At 35.4% G+C, this 24686-nt stretch overlaps 1 protein-coding gene across 1 annotated transcript in view; it reads right to left on the bottom strand.

Moving 5' to 3' along the window:
• Window positions 1–24476, bottom strand: part of LOC137852075 (sodium channel protein type 5 subunit alpha-like) — a 47021-nt gene extending 22545 nt beyond the window's left edge. The window contains exons 1-12 of the mRNA XM_068673363.1: window positions 24302–24476; window positions 19121–19431; window positions 17369–17487; window positions 15894–15983; window positions 14588–14716; window positions 10930–11021; window positions 9452–9667; window positions 8724–8787; window positions 7933–8077; window positions 4621–4815; window positions 2925–3116; window positions 492–594 (exon numbers count right to left, since the gene is read on the bottom strand). Coding sequence (XP_068529464.1) covers window positions 492–594; window positions 2925–3116; window positions 4621–4815; window positions 7933–8077; window positions 8724–8787; window positions 9452–9667; window positions 10930–11021; window positions 14588–14716; window positions 15894–15983; window positions 17369–17487; window positions 19121–19420 — 1645 coding nt within the window. The 5' untranslated portion in view covers window positions 19421–19431; window positions 24302–24476. The remainder of the gene's footprint in view (window positions 1–491; window positions 595–2924; window positions 3117–4620; window positions 4816–7932; window positions 8078–8723; window positions 8788–9451; window positions 9668–10929; window positions 11022–14587; window positions 14717–15893; window positions 15984–17368; window positions 17488–19120; window positions 19432–24301) is intronic.
• Between the last annotated feature and the right edge of the window lie 210 nt (window positions 24477–24686).

Below are 24686 nucleotides of genomic sequence, written 5' to 3'. Positions count from 1 at the left end.
TAAGAGTAAACACTCTATTGTCATTGATCACTGATGACAAAAAGGATCCTAGGATACAACCCTGCGGTGCTCCCTTTGTTACCTGACCCAAGGTATAATACAACACAGCCACCAGATTCTCAAAGCCCAATAATCCAACCAGTTCATTGATCAGCTGGCTGCCCACTCATGAAGACCTTAACATCCCAACAGAGACACAAAATACTACAGAAAGCCTTGCTAAAGTCAAGATAAATGACATAATTGCTCTCTCCTCATCCACAGACCCCAGTGACTTTATTGATCAGATGAGAACGACCTTTGGTAATTTTGAGTTACAGTTAGAGTTATGTGAGGTATGAGAATATTTATTTTATTGAAATTCACTTTTGACTACAGCATGATTTTCCCTAGTGACTTCTACACAATGTAGATTGTTTGTGACATTTTGATCTCTTAGGTCAAGTTACTCAAGCTCTGTAGAAAAAAACTCTGAAGAATGAATGACTTACCCAAATTATCTGTAATAACAGTGGCTGCACTCATTAACCTCTGTCTTCGAAGAGGATCATTAATGGCGTCCACTGACAATTCATAGGACAGCAGGATCTGCCTCTTTGGTTAGAAAGACAACAGAAGATAATATAGCCGGGGAATATGAATAAATGTTTGTTAATATAAAAAAAAAAAAAAATGTACAGTGTAAGATAAATATGCAGTTAAAATGTTTTAAATATACATTGTAATAAGGCCTTACCATGCTGACAGAATTTGAGACAAAACAACAAAAAAAAAATCACATGGAGACAGGACATTTCATTAAAAACACTAACATTCTTCAAGAAGTTGCTGCCTTCTGAAAATATTTAACAGAAATAATTATGCCATTATAGAATGTATATACTCATTCTAGAAGGTAAAAAATGATTATCAGGAGAGCAAGGAAAAAAAATTATTCCATCTTTCCAGTGTTTGATAAAAGAAATAATTAAAAAAAAATTGAACTATTATTAAGAAATAAGAATTTATATTAATAATAGCTAATTAGTGAGTCAAAATAATTGGTTTGCCCAGTCCTCTTAAGCCTATCAAGAATACTAATATCAAACTGCTTAAAACTAGAAATGGGACTAGTTATGTTTTCATTAAAGCAACAGAATACTAACCTCACTGTTCCTGATATGCACTGAGAAACAGCCATATATCTTATGGGATACGCTAAATTACAACCAAAGATTTAGTTTCTGATACAATAACTGTGCACCCTTCCCCCCTCTCCCCAATATATCCCAATACATGCATATTTTTAAAGCCTAAATAAATAGATAGTTGTAAAACACTGAGTTTTAAAAGAGGCTACAAAGAGTAGGTGAGACTCTTCAAGGTAGAGAAAAATAGAAAGGAGGAAGATTCAAGTATTAGGGAGAATATAATTTTAGACACCAGCTGGCAGGAAGTTACTGACTGACCACATCATAATGTACAGTACTTTAGTATTCTATTTCAGCACAAAAATTAATTTCATTTCTATTTGAGAGGGGAGGGTATGTAACTACAGGTATGTCATATCATTACTTCAGACTTTCATCATAATAAGATTTTTATGAACATATTTTATAAAATCATTATTCAGGGAATGAAACTAATACCCTTGGCCCTAGGGGGTTTACTATTAATTAATTTCTTTTTGTCTCTTTGATATTTTAATGACTTCAAAGCTAAGCAAAACTTAGCTGATAGTTATAGAATAGACACATAAAATGAATTTGTAATATAGTGATAAAGTGTTCATTTTTTCTATCTGCATTTTTTCAGAATCTAAAAGACCCAATTAGATTATCCTAATCATATTCCAGTTACCAGGGCAATTTTGTCCTTTTATTTCTTTCTGTGATATTTGGTCACTCTAAAGAGATAAACTTGTAAAAATTTGTGTGCCTGCTTGCCTGAACTTCCCAAAGTCTTCTTTCTGGAGTTCACATTTGTTCACAAGCTTTCAGCATTCATGTTTTTAGAAAAGTTAAGAGCATCCATCAACACTGAACTATTTACTGTTGCTCATTTCTCTTAAACTGAATGAAATAATTAGTGATGAGAAGTCCTCTGGCAAACTGGGATTTTATATCGAAAGAAGCTCTAGAAAGACAGTCCTTTAAGTTCTTATGGAACTATGGTGTCCTTTCTCTCTGATCAGCTTTTTCCTCTTTGACTCGGCATCTTCAGCCTCTTGTGATTGAAGTACAGAGCGTATTGAAGAGTTGTCAGCTTTAGCAGATCTTGTAGTTGCCATAATTCCTAGATCTAGTAGTTGTCATTACCTCTAAATGTTGCAGATTATATTTGACTAACTCTCTGAGTCCACCCTTGCAGCCCCCCCTGCTACAAAAGCCTTGCCACGTAAACTCAATACAACAGTACTGGAAGATAGGCCACTGACACCAAAGTTGTATAGGATGTACAGCCTGTTCAAGAACATCTAAAATGGCACTAGATGCTTATATTTGGACAACTGAATCATGCCCCTAACATCAGCAGTAGTCATACTGAACTAAATCCAATGCGAAATATTTTGGTCAGAGAATTACATGTGTACAAAAAAGAAAGGCTCGGTTATTAGGGAAGTTCTGAAAATTACAGGCTTTTCTATGTTTCTTTATGCAGCACAACAGAGATGCTGACATATCTAACCACAGCTGTAAGTGCAGCAGGCTATAGTGTGTCTTAATTACGCTGACAGCCACTTCTAACTTTCCTTTCAAGTCCACATTTGATTTCTCCTTTTGGTCCCCAAATCTAACTTTCAGATTGGTCCATAAAACAAGTTCAATCCGTTTTATGCAAGAAGGGAGAGGGGAAAAAATGCAAGTAAAGAAAGCTTTTCTGCTCATCAAATTGTCATATCACATGCAAGTCTAATGAATTTATCTTGTATTTCGAATACTTACAAGTTTCTTTTGGCAATGATTAGGCTGTGAATAAAATATGTATTCCTCTTCACCACGATCACCTAAAATTAAGGTTTTTCTTAAAAAGGGGTTTTCTCCTTTCATCTCTTTTTCTTTTGAACTTTCTAAGTCAGCAACTGGCTTTTCAGATCTGACATGCAAGGCCTTATCATTCTCTCCAGCAGCCAACATCTGTAAAAGAAACAGCAAAAAGTCTGTCTATTAATACAGGGCAAATGGCAATGAATGGACTAGGACCATATACAGCTTAATTATTGTGCTATCTAAATGTTTTGAATTAGCGATTTTTACCTTTCAATTATTAAACTATCATAAAGAGGTAGTAATACAAAATACTACTCACAAGACTGAAAGATAAAAGTTATTTATCAGCTACTACAGAAAATCTTCAGGTGTACTGTTTATTCCCCCTTTTCTCACTTTCAACCTTGAACACAATGACAATAGAGGACACAGGGCTCAAACTAAATCCTAAAATACTAAATCTTTCTTTACTACTATTCCTCTTGAAAGAAAGAGAAGGAGGAAAAGCCTGAATAAAACCTGGCATTTCAGCCAGAGAAACATCACAGGTGTGTCCACAGCTATGTAGGGGGAATTTGGTACACTGGTGATACATTTCATCTTGATGAAGTTGGACAGTTGGTAGGAAATATATGCAAGTCTTCTTACAAGTGTGACTTTTTTTAGTTGTTAGAAGTATCTTTCATAAAAGGTTAGAGGATAAATGATATCTTATTTACAAACTATATGTTGCCTCAGCTGAGCTTCACTTCTTAAGAATAAAAACCAATAAATAAGTAAATAAATACATTAATTAATTAGTTGGTTTTTTTATTTAAAAAAAAAAAAAAGGAAAGAAAAAAGAAAAAAAAAGTGATCCCTGGTTTCCTGTGGTCCAGTGTGCAATACTGTAACAAGAATAAGAAGGAATGCTGTATAAATCTGAAGTGTGTATTTACTCTTGAAACCAAAAGCAAACAAACTGACACAGTCCTGGATGTCCTTTTACATTAATGTGGAACTAACAGCATTAGCCTGTCCAAAGACTGTTCCTGCTCCTGTCAATCAGTAAACCTTCTGTGTGTGATCATTCAAAAAGAGGCATGAGAACAGCTGAGAACAGCAGCTCTCAGAAAGATCTATTTTTGAACAACCCTGAAAATCATCAGTATTCTAAATTCAATCTTAGAGAAGTAAAGAAATGTCAGTTTTTCCAATGGATGCATATCTCTTTACTCATATATCTTTTGTCAGACTATGCAATAATAGCAAAAAGTTTCTTATATCCAAAGGATATAAGAAATGATTTCTTGTACACAGCCATAGTGGTACTATACAAGAACAGGGCAAACCACAGGGTGCAGGTTCCTATGATGTAGGTAAGATAAAATACTACAAAAGCTACATATCTTCCTTGAAAGCTCATTGTTTGATTATGCAGTGTCAGGTCTGCAAAAAAATAAAACTTAATATGATGTAACCTGAACTCATACTCTTTGCTTGTATTGAAGAATCGTTTATACATATTTATAATGCGGCAGAAAGAAATAAATGAAATATTAGAACATATTGTGTGAATCATGCATAATTAAGAACCTTTCTCCCCTAACCCACAAACAGAATAATACAAAAGGAACTACGTATTATATACTATGTAAAATAATTTGCAAACCTGTTCTTTCTCTAGAATTTGATGGGCATTCTGAAGTAATTTTTCCTTTGCCTCTGTTTCAGCAAGAGTAGCTTTATTTTGCTCTTCATATGCCATAGTTACTACAGCCAAGATCAGATTGAAGAGATAAAACGAGCATAAAAAGATGACTGCCATAAAAAATAAAATGTAGCTCTTCCCAGATGTACGGATAGTCTGTGAGGAAAAAAGAAAGGTCATAACAGATTCTTAACAAACTAACATTTAAAACAGAATTACAAGCTAACAATTTATCTTCCAATACAATGCAAGAGATCAAGATACTGAGCTGTTTTCTTTAAACAACTGCACTACCTCTGGTCTAGGTTATACAGAAGGTCTAGAAATACATCTAGCTGGGAGTTCACCTGGCCTACAAGTAAATAAATTTCTGCTCTTAAAAACTTATCTGTGATCATATAATATTTTTCTCTTCATGTAACAGACCATTAAGCATTCATAATGAAACCATGTACAACTGAGAATGAAAAAAAAAATCTTAAAATTAAATGAAATACCTCTAAGAAAATCAATCAAATGATCATCAGAGTTTAACTTATGAGAAGCTACTTCATCTGTAAAGAGATATATAGCGAACTACAGAATAAATTACTGAAACTTATTAAAGAGGAAGAAAGCTAGGATTATCTAAACAATAATGAAAGATGTGTATTTAGTGAATAAGAAGCAGTAATTAGACTGCATATTCTTTTTTTTTTTTAAACAGCAGTGGAAGACATGGCTCAAAATGAAGCTCTGAAACATCAGAAAACAAAATAACATGACCTTGAAATGGCAGAAAGAAAACATAATCATAGAATCATTTCAGAAAAGAGCTTCAAGATCATCAAGTCCAACCACCCACCTAACACTACAAGTCTGCCACCAAACCCCAAACCAGGCCCCTAAGTGCCATATCCACAGGTTTCTTAAATAATTCCAGAGATGACAACTCCACTGTTGTCCAATCTAAACCACCCCTGGCACAACCTGAGGCCATTGTCTTGCATCCTATTACTTGTCACCTGAGGAAATAGATCAACACCCTCCTCACTGCAACCTCCTTCCATGTAGCTGTAAAGAGTGATGAGTCTCCCCTTGGCCTCCTCTTCTCCAGACTGAACAACCCCAGTTACTTCATCTGCTCCTCACGTCTCATTTCCTAGTCCCTTCACCAGATTTGTTGCTATTCTCTGGACATGCTTAAACAAATCAATGTCCTTCTTACAAGGGCCCAAAAGTGAACACACTATTCAAGGTGCAATCTCACTTGTGCTGCATACAATGGGACAATTCCTTCCTTAGTCCTGCTGGCCACACTATTTCTGGTGCAGGCCAGGATGCCATTGGCCTTCTTGGCCACCTGGGCATACCGCTATTTAGAATCATAGAATCATAGAATCATAGAATATCCTGAGTTGGAAGGGACCCTTAAGGATCATCAAGTCCAACTCTTGACACCGCACAGGTCTACCCAAGTTCAGACCATGTGACTAAGTGCACAGTCCAATCTCTTCTTAAATTCAGTCAGGCTCGGTGCAGTGACCACTTCCCTGGGGAGCCTGTTCCAGTGTGCAACCACTCTCTCTGTGAAGAACCCCTTCCTGATGTCCAGCCTAAACTTCCCCTGCCTCAGCTTAACTCCGTTCCCGCGGGTCCTGTCGCTGGTGTTAATGGAGAAAAGGTCTCCTGCCTCTCGACACCCCCTTACGAGGAAGTTGTAGACTGCGATGAGGTCTCCCCTCAGCCTCCTCTTCTCCAGGCTGAACAGGCCCAGTGCCCTCAGCCGTTCCTCGTACGTCTTCCCCTCCAGGCCTTTCACCATCTTCGTAGCCCTCCTCTGGACACTCTCCAACAGTTTCATGTCCTTTTTATACTGTGGTGCCCAGAACTGCACACAGTACTCGAGGTGAGGCCGCACCAGCGCAGAGTAGAGCGGGACAATCACCTCCCTTGACCTACTAGCAATGCCGTGCTTGATGCACCCCAGGACACGGTTGGCCCTCCTGGCTGCCAGGGCACACTGCCGGCTCATATTCAACTTGTTGTCTACCACGACCCCCAGATCCCTCTCTTCTAGGCTGCTCTCCAGCGTCTCGTCGCCCAGTCTGTACGTGCAGCCAGGGTTTCCCCGTCCCAGGTGCAGGACCCGGCACTTGCTCTTATTGAACTTCATGCGGTTGGCGATCGCCCAGCTCTCCAACCTATCCAGATCCCTCTGCAAGGCCTTTCCACCCTCATTCGAGTCCACAACTCCTCCAAGTTTGGTGTCATCAGCAAACTTGCTCAAACTTGCTCAATTTCATGCTTAACTGGCTGGTGACCAGCAGCCCTAACTCCTTTCTCCAGGCCAACTTTCCAGCCACTCTTCCCCAAGCTTCATGAGGTTGTTATAACCCAAGTGCAGCACCCAGCATTCAGCCTTGGTGAATATCATGTGCTTGGATGTGGCCCATCAATCTGGCCTATCCAGGTCCCTCTGCAGAGCCTTCTGACCATCAAGCAGACCAAGACTTCTACCTAATTTGGCATCATCTGCAGATGCATTCATTTAAAAAATCATTTAATAAATCAGCTAAAAAATCAGTTAATAAATGTTGCTGGAGAAAAGTTCAAGTGAACCATATGAAAGCTACAGAACAAGGCAGAAGATAATTCCCTTTTAGCACAGACACTGCATAGATGTAGGAGATCCAGATAGATCTTTTCAATTTCTGTATTTTTTATGTGTGTATATATATATATATACAATAATAATTAAAATGTTACAAAATAAAACAATAAAATATGAAAGGCTTCATTTTTTAAATCGTAGTTATCAAAATATGCTCTGAAATTTAAGCATGTTTGTTCTGAGCCAAAAGGTTTGGTGAGGAATCAGTATTTAAAAAGCGAGAAACAAGAAACAGAGCCTGTAAAAGTCCTCATTGCTCTTGCAGCAGCAGTGAGCTCACTAGCTGGACCTACTCTATACCCCAATCATTTGATAGTTACATAATTAATATATTTAGCTACTAATCAATGACTCAAGTGTGCTCTCCAACCAAGCTATGACCACTCATGGAAAGATTGCTGCCATCCAATTTGCAGAAGTTGTGAGAACTTAGCTAATCGAATCTCCTTCCTTACTGTTTACATTGGTTTCAAAACAAATTTTGTATCACTAATGTGAAAAAAAAAAAAAAAAAAAAAAAACAGGTGAAGAAAAAAAAACAAGTGAAGATTTTTCTAGGGGATATAAAGCTCTAAACTTCATGCCTAAAGTCAACCTAGCAGGTAAAAAAAAGTACCTACTTGTCTGTAGAGACGCTCCCAGGAATCTTGTGTCATCAGACGGAATAAAGAAAGGAAGGCCCAGCCAAAATGATCAAAACTAGTGTAGCCAAAGTCAGGATTCTTTCCAATCTTCAAGCATGTATAGTTTTGGGGGCACTCCCCACTAACCGAAAAAAAAAAAAAAAAAAAAAAAAAAAAAAACTTTAGACAATACTCATGCTTGCAGTATTTGATTGTTTCTGAAAGCACCCAATGCACAACACTATATATGGATTTTCTCAATTCATCTCAATGTCCAGTTTCATTATTCCCCAACACAACTCTGCCAGAAGGGCTGATTTATATGAGACAATCCTGGAAAGTCATTTGTCTAGTCGAAGATTCATGGTATAGTCTTACTGGATAGAAACTATCCATCCAGGATGCAAAGAAATGTGCAGAGGGGGGTGAAAAATGAAAATTTGCTTACTTTTAAATAATTCACCAAGATGAGGAGAATTTATTAATACCTCATATTCTTTACTGATCTGTTCCCTTCCTCTTTTAGGTCATTCTACATTACCATTGTATTATCGATTATTAGCAATAAAGCACGTACATAATTGCCTATATCCTAGTATTTTATTTTTTTCATTATTTTCATTATTTCATTTCTTATCTTAATTGAAATATTTTTTTATTGAACTATAAAAAATAAAAACATTCCACCCTTCTGAAAAATCAAAAGCATTTCTTCATGCCAAAAATAAAACCGAAGTCTATCTGGGGGGAAAAAATAGGGAAATACTAAAACTGTTTTGTTCACTTACTTAGGATCTGAACTGAAACCACAGAGCAGTATTTCAGAAGACTTATTCATTCTGGCACAGATATCTATTAAAATAAATAAATAAACAAAGGAATCATACAATCTGAAGTTGTTGCTTTAAACTTCTCCAAATTAAAGTGAGTGTTCACATACTCATTTCCTACAGCACACAGATACTAAGTCATATGTTACTGCACTTTTTAACACTGGTCTTTCACAACAAAGGGCATAATGGAGTTGTTTCTCAAGAGATCTGTTCATAAGTATGGCTTTTTTTGAAAATTCATTGACAGCACAACTTATAATGTAAGATTTTTATTGCTTTCTGGTAAAAATAGGAATGTCTGAAAGAAGTAAGGAAAATCCCTGAAAAACGCAGTTCATGTGTGTCATCCCCACCCCCTCCCAAAAAAAAAAAAAAAAATTCTGAGTGCTGTTCCCCTAAAATTAGGCTCCCCATGCAATATGCATTAGTAAAGAAGGAAATGCTTGCAGAAAACTCAGTCCCTTGTATCACACAGACTGCTTTCCTGGAATCTTTCCCCAAATTCCAGATTCACCAACCTCTGATTCAGTTGTTCCAGAGATTTCATATCGCTACTTGTGCAAATGCAAGAACATGCCTTCTTGCGAGACACATGCAACCATATTTTAAGACCTATGTGAAAAACGAGTCATACGTAGGAAGATATACAGATTAAGTAAAAGGAGGTAATGATAAAAATTTACCAGTTTCATTTGGTAAATATATCTTGGCATCCTTACATAAACTGTCATTGTATGTTTCATTTGTAGTAGAATTGAGGATACATTTATGTCTTAAATTGCCCATAAAAAGCTGGAGGCCTATTAGAGCAAATATACTCAAGCAAAAAACAGTCAAGATCAGCACATCGGTAAGTTTCTTAACAGATTCAATAAGTGAATTTACGATGACTTTTAGACCTAGAAAAATAAGATTTAAAAATACGCAACATGAGAAGAGGAATGCAGTAATGTTCTTTTATGACAACACACAAGAGTTGCAAGTATGTTAAAAACAAGTCAGTGTAAATCATTTTGTATCTTCACAGTATTAAATGAGGTAAAATAAAGCATATAATGAGCAATAAATTTTTTATTTAAGTTTCCTAATCAAAATTTATTTGGCTTTTACTTCCTTCTAACACTAATTTTGCTAAATTGAGCATTCTAGATTAAGATGGCATCTAACAAACTCTTCTGAGTTTTAATGAGTACGGAGAGATTTTTGTGATTGGTTAACATTAAATAAATGATACACATTTTGTTGAATACACATTACAATAAAGGATAACTTCTGCTGACCTCAGGGTATTCTTTTTAGAAAACAGTATCTTGTAAATGTCACCAGTTTAAAAACATAACATTTACAACATCGGGAAGGTAAAAGGGACAATATATAAATTGAAGATACATATTCAGGCAGCATAATGAAATTTGAAATATGACATAGGCAAAGAGTGAGATCCAAAAATGCTTGTAATTATATAGAAATGGCACAGCTATTATATATCATGACAGTGGGTTATACAGTCATTTTTAGATTTTCAAATGAGTTGTAGATTCTGAAATCCATACATTCACATCTAAATTAGTGGCACAGCTTAAAAAAAAATAACAAATATATGGATAACATATACAAAATAATATTGCTAAAAGAATTATCCTTAATCCAAATTGCAGCTGTGGCCAGTAAACAAAGAAATGCAGTTCTGAAATATTGTGAGGCCAACATTCTCAGAAATAAACCATAGAAACGTAAGCTTGAGAAGTATAATGTGAAACCAGAAAGATGGTGGTACAGCAATTATTATGTTAAGAAAACTTATTGGATGGGGTGCACTGCTCAGAAAAGACAGAAGCAAAAATACAAAGGTACTGAGGTAAAAAACAGTGAACATTAGTGATGGTGGAAAATTACAGAGAGGAAAAAGTAAACAAAAAAAAAAAAAAGAGCAGAAAATACAAAAATATGCCAAGGTCAAAATCGTTTTGAAGAAAGATGATAAATAAAATTCTGTTGAGATGCTGCTGAAAGTTTCTACACACTACAAAATGGTCACACCTTGGCATGCTTTTAACTGCCACAAAAAGTGACAGACAGCACAAGAACAGGAGAGGAAGTAGTAAAATGGTAATCCTCTGCTGAAACAAAGAGACAAATAATAATATATTTTGTTCCTTACCTGGTATTACTGAAATAGCTTTCAAAGTCCTCAGTACTCTGAAAGTTCGAAGAGCTGAAACATTTCCTGATGTTTTACAGATACTAACATACCTATAAAATTAAACCACCATATAACGGAATGACAAAGATCCAGCTTTTCACAGAATATGCGTATAGAGGATACAGTAATGAATATAATACAGAACAGAAAAAGGTCCAATATATCCCAAAGTAGATGTCTGAAGTTAGGAATCTAAGTCCACTGCTAGGGATTGTTATAAAATAATGAGCCTTTTGAAAAATGCTGCTTGAAAGAAACAGAGCAAGTTTTTCTTCTTGTGGATTTGGATGCTTCTGAAGCACTTTTGAAGTGTTTATCCATCAAAATGTCTACTAAAAAATATAAAACCTTCAATAATATGACATCATCTCACATCAAGGCTGACCTGATTCAGAAAAATACATGAAAGTATATACTACAACTATCTCTTAAAACTACACAATATATAGTTTATAGAAAAGGATTTGAACAAAATTAGGTTTACAATATGTTAACTACAGTTTGAAAATTTCATAAAATGAGGATTTTAAGAGTTGTATATACAACACTAACTAGTTACCCTACATTTTGTAAGTCATCCTTCATGTGACACTGGACAATTGTGACTCTTCTTATAATAAGGCCATAACATGTAACAGAATTCCTTAAAATAAGAAGTCTCAGTAACAGAATCTGACAAACACTGGCTGGAGAGGACCTCTGGAGGTCATCTAGGTAACTTGCCACTCAAAGCACAACTTCAGACCACTACAGCTTTACCTAAACTGTAAGATTAAATCAAGTACATAAATTAATCACTTCACTGTTAATTTCAAAAGATTTTTATTTGTAGTATGATAGGACCCCAAAACCAGAAGCAGGTAACATATTGGGAAGTGCTTATACCTGCTTGAACACAAATGAATTAGGAACATGGGTAGCAAAGACTGCAAAATGTAGTTCATACAGCTATCGGACTATTTGATTGCTACTGATGTGTAAATTTATTCCATATAAAATCCTTAGTGATTTGTAGGTTACCCATAAGAACACTTTGCTCACATAGATACATAGGTGTGTGATGTCATCTGAGTATGTAACTTGTTACTCACGAGGGAAAACCAGTGAGGGATATGGCAGTTGACAGCAGCCTTTGCTACAGAGCCCATTAGATGCTGCAGTTTAAAGACCCCAGGAAAAATAAGCAAAATTAATAGAAGGATAAAAACCCTGGACTTCAGAACAACAGATTCCAGTGCATTCAGAGATCTGCTTGGCAGAATCCCATGGGAAACCACCTCAAAGGGAAAAGTAGCCCCCAGAACAGCAGGTTGATCGTCAAGGTTATTTTCTTCAAAGCACAGGAACACTGCACTTCACTTATGTTCATCACTTACACTGATGTTCAAGAAGGCAGTGACTAAGGGCATGCAAAAGTTGAGGCTGCTCAACACTGCTTAGATCTTTATTTGTAAAGTCTGCTGTCAGGCCTCCCAGATCCCTGAGAGTAGTCATCACTTCTGAGATTGAATCTGATCGAATCTGGAGTCCTGTGACCAGCCTTGGGCTCCCCAGGGCAAGACAGACATTTGACATACTGGAACACGTGCAGCCAGGTCTCCAGGGATGGCCAGTAAAACAATTAGATCGTTAGATTCTTAGCCTGGGTTGGGTTTGAGTCCATAGAAGAAAAGGCTAATGGGGTGACGAGCCTTACAATCTTACTGTTGTTACTAGCTGCCCAATACAAGGGGTTAGAGAAGATGGAGTTGCACTGTCATTGGAAGCTTACCATGAAACAATGAGAGGCAGCAGACTTAAGTTGCTACATGATTCCATATAGGTATTTGGGAGAAAAAAAATAAATCACAATGTGGTTGGAATGGGTTGCCTGGGGAACTTATTGAATCTCCATCCTTAGAGAAACTCAGTACTTTATTGGACAAGATCCTAAACAACCCAATTTAAATTAGCCCTGCTTTTAGCAAGGAGTTGGACCACATAATTTCCATTCCAACCTACATTCCTCTTTAACAAAGTAGAACATGACAACTGAAAAACACTCAGAAATTCTAAATGTCAGAGAAAGCTTTAAAACTCTTGAGACTTGGTTTTGAGTGAATCTGTTCACTGCTGTAAGACTATTTTGCTTTCAAGATTGACATTCTGTATTCGAGATACAAATTCTGACTTTCTTTCTTCTTATTTTCTTGTCCACTTAGCTACCTGGTTTTGATATGAACTTGAATGTGACCACGTTGGCCAATGATCCATCTGGCCAATTACCCCTTCAAGAATGGCCCATAACAAAGGCTTACAGAAGAGTTTAGCATCAAGGCAGTCATAAATCAATGCTTAACAGATTTCATTCTTCCAGAAAATGTATAGCTCAGAGACTTCCTGAAGTAGACATAGTATCTCTGTTTTAAATATAACCCTTACCATCTTCTCATTCTGGATTCTGTCCAGAAACCTTCTGAATGCAAGTAAGCTTTCTGTATCCACAACCTCCTCTGAAAGAGAATGTGCCTACACATAGTGTGAAAAACTCAACCCTTCTTTTTCATTCTGTTATTTGAGAACTTTAGTTGGTGTCTTTAGCTCTCATTTTAGGAGAAAAAAAATAACAAATTTATTCTCTTTTTGACTCTATACTAGAGACTTCTTCAATGTTCCTGCTTTTTGTTTGTTTGTTTGTTTGTTTGTTTTTCATGAGAGCCCTACTCTAGGTAGTTTCTCATTAGATTGAGCACAAGATGTACCATCTTTGCCACTCTTCTCTGTAATGTATTTTAACTGTCATCTTTTGAGATGTCAGAAGCAAGACTACATATAGGCTTGGAAAGAAAGTAAAAAAAAAAAAAAAGAAAAAAAACAGACTTCTACAGTGAAATAACTCTGTGTTCTGCTCTGTTATTTCTTACACATGATGCCCTCTATTACTATTTCATTCTCTGACCATTATTGCACACTGGAGTGGTGTTTTCACCATTTTCTTTTTCTTTTTTTTTTTTCCCAACATGTGAAATCTATTTCAGAGCTCCTAACTGTATATGTAAAGCTAGGTCTGCTTTTGCTTGAGCATCACTTTACATCCTTTATATTTCATCTGTTGTTTATCACTGTGTCATTCAACATCTTGTGATGCACTTCGAATCCTTCTCAGAAAAACTTCATCTCATCCAGACCACAGCAAGTAAGACAACATAAGGAAGAATTCTTGGTTTTGGCTGTCTGTGGGGACACTTCGTTTAAAAAAAAAAAAAAAAAAAAAAGAAAGAAAAAAAAAAGAAAAAAAAGAAAAAAAAAAAAGAAAAAAAGAAAAAAAAAGAAAAAAGAAAAAAAGTACTGCACTGAGAACAATAAAATAGGTCCATTAATTGTGAAAATACATGTAGTAAATGAGCAAATGAATGCTAACTCAAACAGATGAGCTTTGCATTTAGGTCTTGCTTTAAAGTCTAAGACAATTTTTCTCTCTTCAGGCAGCAGGTATGCAAAGAGTGATTCAAACACAGGAACACTTCAGTGGGTAGAATGTCAACTACTGTAAAGAACTTCAGACCATCAAGTATCATATTACATGTATTTGTATGTTTGTCCCTTGAGTGTAAGAGAACAACAGAGTTTTACTTACGTCACAATGATAACAACAAGATCCAAACAGTTCCACGGATCTCGAAGAAAGGTAAATTCATTCCAAACAAATCCTCTTGCTACTAATTTTATCAATATTTCACCAGTATATATACCTGTAAAAAGATGTCTGAGAAGGAAAGAATATATTGAAGCTATAGAAATAAAAACACAAAAGAGATTAAAAGACATTTGGGCACATTGTACCTTTTCTATGATTTAGGCACAGGATGGAAATGAAGGTAGAAAATGTGAAATCTGATAGGGCAGGATAGATTACTCTTAGAAACACACTGTAGGTATAAGAACATGCATTTCTGACTTTCAGTAAGATTTTCATGTAAATCTATAACCATAAGTGTATATGTAAGTATACCATACTATTTCTGGATGAAGAAACTTACTTATGAAGAATTATGAAAGCCCATGTTTATGGTCTAAAGCAGACTGGAAAATATCAAAGTCTCAGCATTTTGGCAGAACAGTAAGATTAAGTCTTTTTTTCTGCGTAGCCTGATAAGATTGCATATATTACACAGTCATTCTAGCAAGTACTCTAAAACTGAAAGAAACTCTCCGTAAAACTAAGCTAACATTATTCTACATAAAACTAAGCTAACGGTATCACTTTGCTTAGAAAAAAAAAAAAAAAAAAAAGAGAGATAGATTAAAATTATGGAACCTCTGATGCCACAAGCAGATTTTAACAAATTTTAATTCCAGAACCTCAACTTAAGTTAAAATGGATACAGAGCATAGTTACAAAAGGTAATGAGATAGTACAAAAAGATTCATAATGTGAAAAACTGAACTGGGGGTGTCCCCAGAAAACAGCAAGAGAGAATGGAATTAATATTTATTCCTCTATACTTTTTACATGAGTTGGCCATAGCAGACACTCAGGTTATTACCCTAGGATGAGGTGATTCTCCTGCTATATTTACCATTGGTGTGGCATCACCTTGAATCATGATCTTTGAAGGTCCCTACCAAATTTTAGATGTTAGAATCATGCTACACAGCCTCTCTAAACAGCTTAATCCTTTAAAGGTAAAATGGGCCAACCTTCTATATTATACCAAATGGCAAAATTACCCAACACAGAGTAAAGGGCGTATTCCTTGTGTATTCCTCTGAGAAAACAGGCTCCACAAGGACTGGCTGCTATTACAAAAATCCCAAATCTTCCTCAGAAGTCTCTCAGAGGATTTTCAAACCCAAGAATTAGATCACCACATTGTTCAATCTCCTTCAGTCCGGCAGATTAGTTTCCTTAGAGTGAAGAAAAGGCAATTGAGGTAACTTACTCAGTCCAGTTGAGCTGTGGTGGAAGGCTATTTACAGCCATGGAAGCACAATTGAGTACCACAGTACATGTAATAAAGCCAACAAATATTGTGAATAATAAGTCAAGGAAAAAGTGCTGTATTATAAAACAATGAAGTTCAAAAAAGTTGCCAATTTACAAACAAAACCCATTAACTTATTCAAATAACTACTTTGCTTTTGAATATGCATGACTTTTCTTGCTTTTTTCCAAAGAAGCTGATGTCAGATTAAATTTCTGCTCGTCTGGGTAAACCTCATGATGTAAAAATAACAGCACGTGGGGACAGTTTTGGAAGGCAGGACATTAGACTGAAATTCCAATCGGACATAAGAGGTCAGACAGAGCTGTCAGAAGACATGAGGATCATAAATAAATCAAATACATTTAAAGAAGGAAATCTGAGAATCCACTGCTGTCTAGTATTACTTGAAATTTTGGAAACCTCCATTCTTTTGCAGTAGGAACATGAAATAAAGAGAAAGGGGTCACAACCCCATACTAACCATGGTTTTTAATAAATCCTAGGGAAAAAAATAAAATAAAATAAGATGAAAAATATTAATTATCAATAACTAGTGTTCTTTGAAGTTGGGGGTCCATGTATACATTTTTTATGATGGGACAGTTACAGCCTACAACAAGTTCAGAAAGTTTTGTCATTTTATGTGGCAGACAACGAAAACATACATAAGAAAAAATGTCCTTTCATGATAGTTCAGTCATCACCTAAAAAAAATGTTGGTTTTGTTTTTTGTTTTTAAACAAAATTTAGGATTAACTTGGAACCGAACAGCCAGTTTAGCAATTTCTAATAGCACTAAAATACATTCAAAATCAGCCAAAGGTCACTGTAAAAGGATCTATTTCTACAAATGAATAAACCTAAATGAAATCAGATGTTTGGAAGAAAAAGCAGAAAGCCTACAGTTTTGTACTTGCAATCCTTCATATTTTTACTTTCTTCAAACTACGCTTATCTTTTTGCAAATACATGAAAAATGGGTGCTCAGACCTGTCTATAAACTTGAGTGTGAAATACCTTTCTTAGGGTAACACCAGATTCTTTCAGCAAAGTAATTCCCACTCTTCATGCTTTAATAACTTGACAGTCTCTATTTTGTTTTGGTTTTTAATTAAAATTTGAAGCTTGTCACCACAGCACAGATTTAGAAAAAGTTATAGAAAAGGGCTAGAATATCATACAGTAGCCTCTAAATGTTGTTTAATAACAATATTTGTATATCTGACTGTTAAACATGAGCTTTTTAAACAATTTTACTTGTAGCAACCTCATGTAAACAGCTTTGCTGTTGTAATACAAGGTTCAACATACCTCTCAGTATCAAAACCACATGAGCCTACAATTAGATTAATATATAGAGAGGAACAGAATCACAGAAAATGGCACAGCATATTCTAAAATTAAAATTACAGAAATCAATGAAAGGATATGAATGGGTCAGAATCTGAATTGCTGCTTTTCTGACTGGATTGAAAGGACCAAGTATACACAAGGCAGGCGTGGCAGTAAACCGGAAAATATTCCTCTTTTTATTTATCACCATGAAAGTCTATTAAAAAATAATAATAATTGTATATGAAATATTTTAAAGAAACACAAATTTCCTCCAAAAAATAATGTTTTGGTTTTAAAATCTGCACTATATCTAATTGCAGTTATGAGTAAAAATTTCTTGCCTTCTTACTTGGAGCTGTGACATGATGATACTACATGTTGAAGAAAGAGCAACTATATGAAAGTTTGTATTTACTGTGATAAAGAAGTAAGAATGAAAATTAGTTAGAAGAGCAACTGCTGATATTCATTTGGTCAAAGTAATTAAAGGATACCATTCTGGGACTGCAATATTGTTGTCAATCTCGCTCAGAAGTACCTTACCCTTAAACAATTTTATAGGCTACAAGAGATCATTCACAAAGCACACATAGAATCATAGAATATCCTGAGTTGGAAGGGACCCTTAAGGATCATCAAGTCCAACTCTTGACACCGCACAGGTCTACCCAAAAGTTCAGACCATGTGACTAAGTGCACAGTCCAATCTCTTCTTAAATTCAGACAGGCTCGGTGCAGTGACCACTTCCCTGGGGAGCCTGTTCCAGTGTGCAACCACCCTCTCTGTGAAGAACCCCCTCCTGATGTCAAGCCTAAATTTCCCCTGCCTCAGCTAACAAAACAATGCCAGAAATTTTAATTTTGAAATATCCTTAAGTTATCAAGTAACTTTGTAATTCCCTGTAAACTACCCTAAGGCCCATCGTGGCTCAGTACTATTGCCAGATGAAGTTAAAATGAAATCCCTTAAATCGAAACCACAGCAAACTAACATTATGTAAATGCCTTCAGCTGAATCAGCTTTAGTTTCTCTTTTCTTCATCAAGAATGTCACTCTGATTACTTTGAGAAAAAAAGTCTCCGGAAGAATCTTTTCACTAATAATTACAAAGCCTTCTGCACGTTCTCTGATTAAATGATTACATTCCAGAAACTTATTGGTATATATTAAAGAATGCAATGTTCTGCTCTTCAGGTCAAGTCCTTCTCAATAATAAGCAATCACACAATAGACATTTAATTTAGAAGGAAATACTACAGCAAGTAATTTACATATTCCTATAGGCAAAAAAGAGAAAATACTTTGCAATGGCATGGAATATATGCAATATAAATATGGTACAATAAACAAAGCTGATAGGATGTTACAAAATAGAAAATTAATGTAGTCTGATTTTTTTTTTCTTTTTGTTACATAGACTACTGGAAATATTTCAGATCTGTCTCTTCTAATTTGTATATTTGTAATTAAACAAAAGCATTTGCAGTAAGACCATGGTGACCTACCATTTAACAGCTACTGATTATACTACAGTAAGTTCAGCACCTCAGACTTCATAGAAACTGCTCTAACAAAATATCAGTTATTTCAGAAACTATTTTTGATCAAAAAGTATCTATCCTATCTATCCTATATACATTCTTTTTTCATAATTAATTCTGATTGCTGACTGGGCCTTAAAATACCTTGTAATTAGGTTATATGGAGCATAATTCAACACTTCTACCCCAATAAATGCTAGTAATGTTCTGTCTACAGAACAAAGGGCAACTTCTGAACACAGCCTTTACTATCTTGTAGATTAGCAGACCAAATTAAACCAAGAAATGCTTTTGAAGGTTTTAACCTTGTGATCACTATAGTATGGATCCAAATCTTCCAGGGGTTCCCCAACAAGCTCTGCAGGAACATCCCCATAGAGAGATGGCAGTTTTTTGTAGGTTTTCAGATCAAGCTGAGGAGTAGGTTTATCTTCTTCAACTTCTTGGTCATTACTCTCCTTCTTAGCTTCGGCTTTCTTCTTTTTTTTCTCAGCAATTCTGTTCTCAATTGCTGTCAAGGACTCAGGAGTGAAACGCTGGAAGCAGTTGGGTTCTGGTGGCCAAAACAAAGGATCCATCTTTCCTTCTATATATTTGTTTCCCATGCTAGAAATAGCTTAAAAGAGAAAGTTATTGATAATTAGAAATTAATAGAAATAATACATAACTCAAATTAATACTAATTAGATAAATTAGTTCTTCCTTCTGTGAAACCCTATGTGAAAATAGAGCAAAAGCAACTAGAAACATTCATTTAGAAGAAAGGTGATGTAAAACAAAACCCGCAAAGACTAGCAGTTGATTCTGAAGACATCCTGTATAATTCAGGTTGCAGAACTGATGCTTTTTTCCTTCCCCTTTTCACCCGGGAAGTGACAAAATCCCAACTCTATCAGAACTCTGACAATCACTGAATTTCTCTTTGTAGCAACTTTAGGTATTAGCAGCCTTGCACCTTAGTTACTGGGCTTTGCTAACAGCACTTCCATATCTGCCACCCCTCCTGCTCTCTTGGTTCACAAAATAGTCTAATTGGGTGGGACCTTATATTTTGTTTAAAAAGAATATACCAGTGATTGACAGATTGTGCAATAATTTTGTTTTGGTTTTGGATTTTTCTTCCTCCTCTGGGACTTTACAAAGAAGTTCAGATCTGACCAGGGACCACAATTCAGAGATCAAAATGTACCACGGTAACAAATTGAAAGGGTATAATCAAACAACCATTATTTTGCAAAACCACATAGAGCCACTTCCTATCAAAAGATCAACAGATAAAGTGAAAACTCAACATGCTCTCTTCTTCAATTTTTAATAATACTAAGAAGATTAATTTTATTTTCAAAGAGATTTTAAGGACAACAGAGGGACTGGCTTTTTAGATAACAGCACTGACTGTAATAAAGAAAGTGAAGGAAATGTTTCCAGTTAATACAAACATTGTTTTACTACCAAGGATTCAGAAGCTGAATTTGCAAAAAAAAAAAAAAAAAGGAAGGCTGAACCTGTCAAAAGTGGTGATGAAGAGCAAAAAAAAAAAAGTACATCACCTTCAGCAGCAGTAACTGGAAGTTGTAATTGGAAAAATATTCATGTACAATGTGAGAGGATTTCTTCAGAAGACATAGACAAGTGCTGTCATTGTGCTCACATGGAACAACACATTCAGCCCCTTCATCACCTGCCAAGCATTTGTAGGTTGTGGCTTAGGTTGGGAAAAAGGAAGCTACGAACACCTGTGACTGAAAAAAATCTTTGTGACTCAGACGGCTACAGATTCGAAAAGAGAGAGTAACTACTGGAAATTTCCTGAATTCAGTTATTAACTCAGCTACTTCAAGAGATGATGCTGATCTAGCTGAATTTTTAAGTCAAGACACTGAGATAAATAAAATGTTACCCTCAGAATTGATTTCAGTCTGCATTGGGCAGAAAAATCTCCCTAGCAGACAGCTCTGAGGTAGAAGCTAGAGAACACTTGTCCCTAGAGGCAATACCACAGCACCAGTGGATGGGATTTCTTCTAGAACCTCGGAGATCAGACTGCGGTGTGTACATACAAGTTACCATGGGGAAATCCTAACCACACACTTCCCAGAACATGCTGCTGAAGGCCAGAATGCAAATGTATTAATTTGTATGTGTGAAATTCCCATTTAAATTAAATTAACAATTGCAAATCGTACAACACGTTCTGATATATCTGGTCCTAAAGAGATTGGTCCACCAGTAACAGGTATGAAATTGCTTTCACTGCTAAAGGACTACTCTCTACAGAATCAGGAATATAAAAACATGGCACCAAATTCACAATTTTTGTAATTAAAATGGAAAGTCCTTATTTTTCTCATATTGAGAAAAGGAACGGAACTGAGTGTAAATAAGCTGGTTGTGGTTTTAGGTTAGGCTAACTGGGTTAAGGCTGACTTAGGGTACTGTGAAAATGACACAGAATCTTTTTATGTCCAAAAAGAACCCACAAGGAATTCTAGATATACCAATGAAACATATACTGCAAAGAGATGAGCATGTCATTAAAAAAAAGGGGGACACATGGGCACTATTATACTACAATTATCTATCAAGTTTCTTAAGACAAAAACTATCCTTTCAGGACAACATTATCTAGAACAGCAAAGTACTGCCAAAAAATGAGTCCATTAATACAATGTTTTGCAGACACAAATTAAAAATTGCTCACTGGTATAATGGCTAATTACTACAGATAATAACTAACGGTCTTAGACTTTTAAAATGAACAACAAAATATAAATTCAAGCTTTAAATGCAGCTCCTTAATTTGCTTCTATTTATATGAATTTCAGAATTTCTTTCAACTTCCTAAATGTATGTAGGGTTCCTTTTATAGGTAGTAGCATTCAAAAAATTGACCAATAAGATATTCAAAAGTTCATAAGAGGGGTATTTAAATTAACAAAACTGCTCAGTAAAACACCATCAAAATCTGTAAATGGTGTTTTTGATGGGAAGGTGTTCTTGGAATCTGATAGGAAAACAAACAGGAACATAAATAGAAAAATGTCCTTTTTGGGGGTTTCACTTAATTATAACATATATAGTATTTAATCCTGACCCTTGAGTTATTTCTATCTGCTCCCTCATTTATAGCCACCAATTGAACATTTTCTGTAAGCATCTGGAGTTGAAAAAATAAAGGATAAACTGCAATTATCTGCTTATTATTTTTATTTTTTTTATATGCATTTAATAGACTCTTTCACACAGAAATATTCACACAAAGAATAAAAATGATTCCCTATGGTAGGATTTTGTTTGCACAAAATCCAATAACTATATGTTTAACATAGGTCAAAAAGTACCTTAAAATAAATGAATAAAACAAGAATATAACATATAGCAATATTTACTACGAGACCCACCACCATAAGACTGCAACGATTAAAATCTGTGCTCTCATCAGAGTCCCGTTCCCTTTTCAGTACTCACCAACAGCATTTCCAGAAAGCTTGTTTTAGCTCCGCATTTTAGCTTGTTAAAAGCTCTGTATTTTTCAAAACTCATTTCAAGTTGTGATGTGCAAAATCAAATTTTAATAAATCTTATGTCTGTTCAGACAATCATTATAACAAAATATCCAGAACCTAATACTTCCAAGTAGTTTATGAAAGAGTACTTAATGACACTGGCACCACGTACATCATATATAGCTCTGGATCACATAGCAAAATTAGCCTTCCAGCTTTATCAATAAAATCAGTAGCCTGTTTAGTACCTTGACAACATAGAATTGCAAATTAACACATATTCAGAAACACCAAGATGCTGTGGATGGATGGAGTCTGCAGATAAAGACACCTTCACTGAGGTCCTGCATGTGAAAGAGGCATCTTAACTGTCACTACAGTCGGTCGGTATCTAGTAGTAAGCACAGTAAATCCAGGCTGCAGAGATACTCAGATGAACAAAGGGAGATAGCTACCTTAGAATGACCAAAAACTTCAGTGACAATAAATCCCCACTGTCTGTAATGGGATTTTAAACTCCTAGATCATGGACAGTCTATTTAGACCCTTAAATGCAATCTTATGCTGAAACAGTCCATAGCTGCCCAAACTTTTCCTGCTGTTAAACAGACACCTCAAACACTTTGGAGTCACCTTTCCATATAATCTACAAGAGCAAAACTGGATGTCAGCAAAATCAGAGATCTGCATTAGTTATTTCAGATTTCAAACTTTGTTTTTAACCAGTTCACCACCCACAAGAAACACTGATCTGAAAACTCTCAATGTTATAAACGCCTTCAAATTCACCATTTACCTTACATGTGGATATGTGGATGTCCTGGACATGTTTACCATAATGAATACTCATTATTATAAATAACCACTAATATTAAAAACAAACAAACAAAGCAAACAAACAAACATAATTTAAAAGTAATCAAAGCACTTTTATGTGCAGCTCAAATGTTTTTGAAACAAGAAACTGCAAGGAAAAAGAAAAAATGCAGCAACACTAGGGAATAGGCTAAGATTTCTCTCTTTTCTGTACCCAACAACACCCTGCAAAAACCTACTACTATCACCTACTCCGATCCAATACAGAAAAAAAACACATCCGCTCTCAGATTACTGTTTTTTTTTGTTAATGTAACTACCAATAATTATCAACACATTCAACAGATTTATTTTATTCCTTTCTAAAAACAGTCTGGGAAATAGAACAAACTTTATTAGATTACTGCTGTTTCTAAAATACATGGTTATTTCCTCCACCAAGCACTTTGTTCCCCACTCTCCTCAACATGCTTCCCCCCTAACAAACTTTGTGGTTTTTTGTGTTGACAGTTATCTTTGCTTGGTTTTGAAACAAACAAAAAAAGCTATTCACACTATCAATAAAATATAATAAAATCTGTTCACACTATCACTTCCAATATCAGAAATGGGTGCAACAGGCTAGATGGTGAATTACTTTAATGTCTTGAAAAAATGACTCGCCAGCATTTTCTTGAGATAAACATTCCAAATTTCTGCAGGAAAATAAATTGCACTATTTGAAGATATTAATTAATTAATATCTTCATATTAATTAATTAATTAATGCTCAGATTAGAAAGTATGAAAGCCAATTTGAGGGCTACTGTGCATCAGCCAGCCTACCAAACCAACAGTACAAAAAGCAGTCTGAAATTAATGAGAATTATATTAACATTCAGTTATAATATAGACGTTATACTGCTACATGTAAGCTAAAGGAATAGTTTGGTATTTTCAGCAATATAACAGTTCTACATTAAAGGCACACTTTCTTATGTACATTCTACCTGTATCTAAAATAAAACCACATTTAAGACCTAAAAGCATAGGCGCACATATGTATATATATCCACAGAGAACCCCCCTGAATATTTTAACCCAATACATGTAAATTAAAATTAAGAAATTTGCAATGGGTATCTCTCATAGTATACAAATATTTAGCAAATACAAAACACTTACAGCATCCCCATCGAAATTAAAAGCCTTCACACTGGTTTCTTAAGCTAATTTCATCTAGCTTGTTTCTTCTATGAGATAGAAAGTTTTCATTCTCTCACTGTCACCACTCTGTTCAAAAGAATATCCTGCCTACCTACCCAGCTCCCATCCAGAAAGTTTTCTTTTGTATTGGGATGCTTGGGGGAGGGCTGGAAGGAGGAGTTTGGCTGTTCTGGGAGCAATAAATGAAATGTTGTGATCTCACTGGGAATACTGTAAAAAAGGGAAAAAAGTGAGAGGGCGATTCGTTTGAAGAATAATAACCTAAATATTACTCGATTATTTTATTTATTTTGAAATCACAGCTGCACTTACTAAAAGCAGATTGCTTGTGTTCAATGGGAAA

This window comes from Anas acuta, chromosome 2 (assembly GCF_963932015.1).
Source record: "Anas acuta chromosome 2, bAnaAcu1.1, whole genome shotgun sequence".
In the NCBI taxonomy this organism is placed as follows: Eukaryota; Metazoa; Chordata; class Aves; order Anseriformes; family Anatidae; genus Anas; species Anas acuta.
The sequence above is the reverse complement of the archived record's forward strand: the minus strand, read 5'-3'. Positions and strand labels throughout refer to the sequence as shown.